Source organism: Psittacula echo, assembly GCF_963264785.1.
Source record: "Psittacula echo genome assembly, chromosome: 5".
Classification (NCBI taxonomy): domain Eukaryota; kingdom Metazoa; phylum Chordata; class Aves; order Psittaciformes; family Psittacidae; genus Psittacula; species Psittacula echo.
The window spans coordinates 44,628,027-44,635,256 of record NC_137739.1 but is presented as its reverse complement, the minus strand read 5'-3'; the positions used below and the strand labels follow the sequence as shown (position 1 = coordinate 44,635,256).

General features: G+C 39.2%; 1 protein-coding gene across 7 annotated transcripts in view; it reads right to left on the bottom strand.

Annotated features, from left to right (window-relative positions):
• Positions 1-7,230, bottom strand: part of MEIS2 (Meis homeobox 2) — a gene marked incomplete at its 5' end in the record, with an annotated part of 175,606 nt that overhangs the window by 5,293 nt on the left and 163,083 nt on the right. For all 7 annotated transcript variants that reach the window (XM_080617464.1, XM_080617465.1, XM_080617466.1 and 4 more), the window contains one exon: positions 1,173-1,231. In XM_080617464.1, coding sequence (XP_080473590.1) covers positions 1,173-1,231 — 59 coding nt within the window. The remainder of the gene's footprint in view (positions 1-1,172; positions 1,232-7,230) is intronic.

The following is a 7,230-nucleotide window of genomic DNA, read 5'->3' as shown; positions in this document are numbered from 1 at the left end:
ACTCGCTTAGGATCTGTTTCTTTACTTACCTTTAATGCAAAACAGTGGAAGCCAGTTGCAGTGCTATGTGTTTTTTTCTTAATGAAGTAAATACCTACTCTATTCCTCTCTAATTACATGAATTGCAAACCTGGCATCTGTGATACAGGGTGCTTAAGGTGAAACTTGATAAAACATATAAACCCACTGTCACCTTCTCTAGAACAAGTAGGGAAATTCTGGTCATGGCTTTTCTTTTTCTATTTGCATATACACTTTGTATTTGGCTTAATGTTTTGCATGGTTAGTTGAGTTAATGTTTTCCCCCTTTTTCACCTGTTAATGAAAAAGAAATTTAATGCTACACAGGAAGAGTTTCCCAAAGGATTAATAACATTTTCAAAAAAAAAACCTTTAAAGTGAAGCAGCAGGCGAAATCACCATCAAGTTAAAGCCTCTGTTAGTGACAACAGTCATCACCACATGGAGAACAGTTTTATCCCATAGCCTCATGGCAGGAAACCACAACTCCCTAGTATGCTGAGGAAATGCATATTACAAAGTGGAATGATTAACACGGCACCATTTGTCGTGCAAAGAGTTACGTATTCTGAGAGTTTTAATAGAAACATAGAAAAGGTATTTTTCCAAAAATCATATGTTTTACTGGGAACATATCTGGTGCATTCTTAAACAAAAGTAATAATCTTTTAATATTTTCTGGCAGTATGGTACCATGTCACATTAGTAGCATACTGTGAATAGTCAAAGCAAATGAATGGATACAATGAGTTTTACAGCTCGCCTTCCAGAAGTGAAAGCAATGCATACACCAAGGAGTTGTGGGTAGCAGAAAATGAGATTGTCCTGCTGATTGGATGCAGACAAGCAATGAGTAATTCAAGCTCTCACAGTCAAACAAACTGCTTGTGGCACTACTACTTGTACCCAATTACCAATTCAGAGAGAAAATAAAAAGCAGTTTCAGTAGAGTCAGGGTGGGAAATCTCCAATTAGCACCAATTAGCGAAGTTGCTTCCTACAGTGGAATTCTGGGGACATAAGAAAAAAAAAATAATCTCCCAGAATGCCTGGTTGGAGCATTTATTTACCAGGTGATGGGACTCCTGAAGAATAACTTGATGAGGATTTGCGCCTGTGGGACTTGAATACAGATACTACTTGGAACTTGCCTGCTCGATTTGACTGGTCAATCATAGGCTGTACTATTCTTCTTCTGGCATTAATAAACCTGCAACAGAAGACAAAGAATAGAAGTCCTTTCATCAGCTTGCTTCTGTGTTTTGAGAACACCTCTGCTTTAAAACTGACAGCATTTTAGCGTGGTGCAGCAATGTGTTTTGCATTGCACTGCTTTTTTAAAAGAGTATAATTTCACTTTAAAGGATTTTCCTCTAAGTGCTCCGAAATTGTACCTGGTAACACACTTATCTTACTAGACAGTTTAAAGCTGGATTTGCCAGAAGGCTTTGAACAAGCAAACACTACCAAAAACCTGAGTTAGATGACAATGTTTCTTTAACTTCTTTGAGTGGCTTGGAACCTGGTTAAAGTTCACAGGCTGGGAGCCTTCCCCCCTCCCCCCCCCCCCCCCCAGCCCTTCCATCCTAGGGATCCAGCTACCCTTGCAGCTGGCCATAAATGAGGACCAGGCTTTGCCACTCTGTGCTTTCACAAGGTATCCTTAGGTCAGCAAAGCCATCAATTAGGCTGTCTGAAGTTTTATCACCAGTGCAGCAGCAATAAGTGCTGGCCCAGAAAGACTTCTGCTCTTCTGCAACTCCTGCAGTTGGAGCCCGTAAAGGCGGGGGTCATTTGGAGGTCAGTGCCAGCTGGGGATGACCTCTGCGGCTAAGCTGGGACACCCCGTGCAAGGCAGCCGCTTGCCTCAAACTTGGGCACCTTTCAACTCGTTAGAAACCCCCAGCCACAGGTACATGTGGTTAATATTAGGCCCAAAATAACCTTTTTTCTTTTTTTTTTTCTATCTCAAACTGGGGCGGTTGCCGCAGCTTGTGAGCACTGGTAAAGGCAGTTAGTTGGCTGCGGAGCCTGGATTTAATTTTGCTGGTAATCCAAAAATAAGTGCTTACATATTTCTTATTAGCTTAATGTGCAGCGATCCACATCGACACAAGCTAATCCAAATTAATTTCCCTAAAATAATTTTAAAACTTGCCTATTCACAGAATTTCTTTCAAAACAGGGCAATTTTCTATCACACAGGAGCCACACTTGTTTTTGTCCACCCTCTTTGTTTTTGAGAACACTTTGGAGCCTTCGTGCAGGTTTTGTGTGCTATTTCACAGCTCAGGCTTTCGGCTGGTGACCCTTAAGGAGTGCTAATGAAGTCGAATACTAGTGTTTAATCCTCTTCAGAAATACTAACATGCCCATCATCCAAAACAGCCTCCAATAATTGCCATTGGGCCCGATCCAATGCTTAGCGAAGTCTTTCAGTCAGTTAACTGAAAACTAAGTTCATCTGCTCATTTAGTAAATTGCTAGCCTTTATATAGCATCAACTCAGCAAGGCCTTTTGTTGGCTTCCCTCCTTCTTTCACTCCCTCCTACCCCCTGGTTAAATTCCTCCACTGATAATAAAAGACAGTGGCACACCTTCGATTGCATCTTCCGTAATCACAGTCGTGGAAATTTCATTAGACAGATGCATAAATGCTACAAGTACCATTACAGGGCTCTTTTGCATCTCTGTTTACATCCAAAAGACATTCTTTATTCTTTAGGAAAAGTATAATTCAGTTGTCAGAAATGTCATCCTGCCTCAGAATTAGTCATGACTTCAGGTATTAAAATAAAAAATCAGACACAGTTGATGTTCTTGTTTATTCCCTTCTGACTGCAGCAAAAGGAAGGCATTTCCCACCCCAGTGCGGTGATTTTGAAGGGTGTTTCCATCCCGAAAGACAAAGGTCCCCGATAGGTCCTAATTTGCTGAGCTACTTTCCAGAACATTACCGCGCTGACCAAATGCAGCCTGACCTGAACCTCCTCCATCCAATGCACCTTTTATCAGCTAAAGTTAAGGCCAGTAGAGATTAACAGGAAAGCCTGATAAGACTGTTTTCTCTCCTCCTATGAGCTTCTAATGGTGTATACAGATGGCAAGGTTTTAAAGAATGCAATGAACGCTTATTTAGGCCTGTAAAAAATCACAGACAACAGAAACATCCCCCACACACACACTTTCCACCTTACTAACCCTTTTTCTTCAATCAGGCCACTCTTCAGGGAAACCAAATTGCTTTTTCGTTTTTTATTTAAACCCCAACCACTTTTATTATTTACATCTGGTGGTCCCCTTATTTATGTCCCTCTCCACTTCCCTGCACACACACCCTGGCTCACAGGGCTGTGAGGCATTATGGGCCTTGGCTCTCAGCAGGAGAACTCGACACTGTCTTCAAACAAATAATTAAGGGGAAGGTTAAAGGTTCACCCAGAGGTCATATCTTTGGATACTCCTCAGAAAGTTTACATTAGCAAGAAATGGGTGCCCTCTGAAGTGTTCTTTCAATGGGCTCACACAACAAGGCAGAGCATTAAGAAAATTCTAAGTCCTGAAGGGTTTCAGGTGACAACTGCTTTACCTCCATGAGCATACAGATGGGGATACTCCACCTTGGGTTTTGAAAACGCAATCTTGCCCAGTCTTTTTCTCCCAAAAGTGCTTGGCCTTTTTTTTTTCCAGTGATGTGAATAAAGCCAGCCTTTCACTGTGAACTGTATGTAGAGGCAATTTACTAATTGTTTTGGAAATGGGAGTTAAAGCCCTAATAGTGAGTCCCCCAATCTTTTTTTCCCTTGAGAAAAAAACAGCTATGAAAGTAAAACTTTTTTTATTTGTCCAGTAAAACTTGCAAAAGTAGTGCTGGGTTTGATTTCTGTTTTCATTATTTTCTTTTGCATACATGGGTAACTGCTGGTGCAAATGATGCCCTCTAGACTATCAACACTGTTGGAAGTAAAGGCACACTATCATATGCCTAGAAAGACATAGGAGCACAGAGACTTTAGGCATCCAGATAATTTTGAAATTCGATTTCTATGCCTGCTCTGAAGAATCTTGTCCATAAAAGGCATCAGTTATATCCATTAATAAGTATGCCTGAAAAATTATATATGAAATTATTTACATTTGTAAAATTTCAGGTATGAAAAGGACATACATTTTAGGTGAAGCTAAAAATCGGATCCTAGTTTCGTTAGCAGCAGCTAGATCATGTAATGCATCAGCACAACTGGTAGACAAGGGTACAGAATGCAGTTGTTTGTGGATTATTACTTATTCTTTATACTGCTCCATAAATATCCACAGTGCATAATAGAGATGTAGAAACTACAGTCCCTGCCCCAGCCTTTACATTTTTTGAGGGCTTTTTTTTATACCTTAGGGAGCCATCTCCAGGGCCAAAGTAAAACAAAATAGAGCCTTTTGCACAGCACTTCAGTTGGTGTGTTGCAGAAACACTGTGATGTTATTTTGGCACAAATGCCTTCAAAAGGCATTAAAAGACAGGTGAAAAAAGAGAACATCAATGCCACTTTTCCCAGCATTATTTGGAACCCTATAAATGAAGAATTCACAGCTCTGCTCCTGACTCTAATTGTCTGTCTTGTTCATACTCTTCACCCAGAGGCCAAAGATTGAATGGCCTGAAAAGAAGACTAAAATCTATCAAGACATGGATTTCTTTGTCATCCTTCTGTTAATAGCAATTCCTATTATTTGGGTGATAGCAGCAGTTAGAGGACTCAATGAAGCTCAGTCTTTCTCCACCCCATGCTGCACAAGCACACCATTCAAGAGAACTCAGGGTCTGAACAGATTTCCAGGCAAAGCCTGGGGGATAGGAGAGATGCCTTCTCCCTGTTTGCAAAGGAGAATGGAGACAGAAGGGGATTAAATGACAAGGCCAAAGTCATACGAGAGATCTTTGGCAGAGCCACACACCCAACATAGATTTCCTCAGTCCTCTTTCAGCACTCTACAATCTGCTATCCATATGCTATCTTTCCTTTGTTCCCTCATCTTAGCACTCAGGCACACTGGCAGGGGACTGCAGAGAGAGCTCACATTGCCACTTTTTGTGCCTTACCTGCTGTGTAGATAAAGACAGGTCATCAGCCTCCAGGGTTGTGAGGCGATACCTTCACAAACTCTACATTCATATGGCACTTGGTCCTCATTCCAGAATGATAAACGAGGTGTGTAATGCTGAGAAATACATGTTGTTGACATAGTACGTTTAATGAAAATCTCACTTTCAGCATTTTGCAAATGACAGATTACCAACCTCCCTTATTCAAATAGCCATTTGAATTGAATGAAGGGCTTTTGCATCTTATATTTTTCTTTAATTGCTACCTAAAGCAGCCACCTATATTTCCTATAGCCAGAGCCTGTTTTTCTCACACAAGTAGTTCCAGTCACTTTTGTGGGAGAATTTATGAAAGATCAAAATCTGGCTCAAAATGCACAACAACATGGACTTTTAAAAAAAGTAATTTCATTTTTATCTCCTTCCAGCAGAAAACCAGTAGAGCAGTAAAGGTATACCAGTGAATATGCAGTCTAGTCTGATGATTTGGTAGCCCTACTCCTAATTGGTTCCTACCATTTCTAATTAGCATGACAATATAATCTAAATATATGCATTTAATTGCATCTCTTCAAATAGAGCCTTAGTTTTCTTTGTCCAGAATGAACATGTATGCTGCATTTTACCATAAGTCCTGTAATTCATCTTCTTTATATTTTTATCATATTTTATCTCAAGTCATATCAGTTAAACTTATATTTACATGATACATCTTATTTTTACAAGAAATAATATTCAGATAAAATCACAGAGATATTCCTACAAAGTGCAAAAGAGAATAAATAGCAAGTTGAGATCTCTCAGTCTGCTTGTTCAGATCTGGCATATTTTAAAATAATTTTGCTGTTGTTTCCACTGTCTTTTTTATACACACTGTACATGTATTTCAAAACACTGAGACCACTCCGTAACTGAACCTGAATAAAATTAGTTCTTGAAATGAACTGTTGGTGGCTGTACTGATTGGCAATCAGAATTAGAAAGATCTCTAGTTTTACTCTGTGGCTATCATGGAAAATTCAGTTTAAGTAAGTAGGGTCACAACAGGTCGTGTTTCAGGAGGATGAAATGCGTGAAAGCTTAGGAAACTCCGGTTCATTCCCACCTTAGGGTCTAAATCTGAATGCAAGCAGAGAGTGGTATTTAACTCCAGTCACTTGTCTATGTGTTTAATAACTTTTGTGAGATGAAACTGGTGCAAAACTGAACCAGTCCCCCACAGCAGAGTATATTACTCCCTCTGAGAAACTGAGGAACAACATAGAGCCACCACATACAACTCAAAGCTTTCACTATCAGTGTTCAACCTGTATTTCCTCTTAAAATATCCATCCCAGAATATGAGGTGTTAAAATACTGCATTTGTTTTAACAAACCAACCACTGCATAAATGGGTTCTCAATTCTTTATGTGAAAAACAGAAATAAACAAAATTGTGAGATGAATTCACAATCAGTTCTCTAAAAGGATTAATGAGAAGGAAAGTTTTTACTCAATTTAGATTTCAGCCCAAGAAGACACTTCTGCACTTTTGCTTGAAAACTGCAGAGATACTGAATGAACATTGTCCCAGGCTTAGTCATAGAAATAATATAAATAAAAGTAACAACAATAATGTAGGGGTAAAACTGTTAATTTTGTGTCATCTGAATATAAAGCCTAATTTTAAAACATTTTAGGTACCCAGAACAGCCTATCAAGGTTTTTAAAAAACTTGCCAAATCTAGATGAGAAGCTTGGCTCTTATTAAACCTTGGTAAATGGGAGCTGAGTTTGATGAATAAATGGGGTTTAAGCATCTGCTGTAATGTTTTGCTGAGTAAGGGCACAAGAATGCATTATAAAAAAATTAATTTGAATGTTTTCACCTTAGATGGGAAAATAAATCTTTGCCTAAAAGATATTTCAGCATTTGGACTATGAACATGTCAGTATTTAGCTCAAGAGTATATACTACGCTGATCCCCTGTTGCTCAAGAATGTCCTAATTTGGAAGGGAAAATATCCCATGAAATGTCATATCTAAGTCACAAAAAATGTTTTTATAAGTAACCTAGAAAATGACTTCTTTCCGAGGCTGAAAGAATCATTTCAGAAGTCTTGAGCA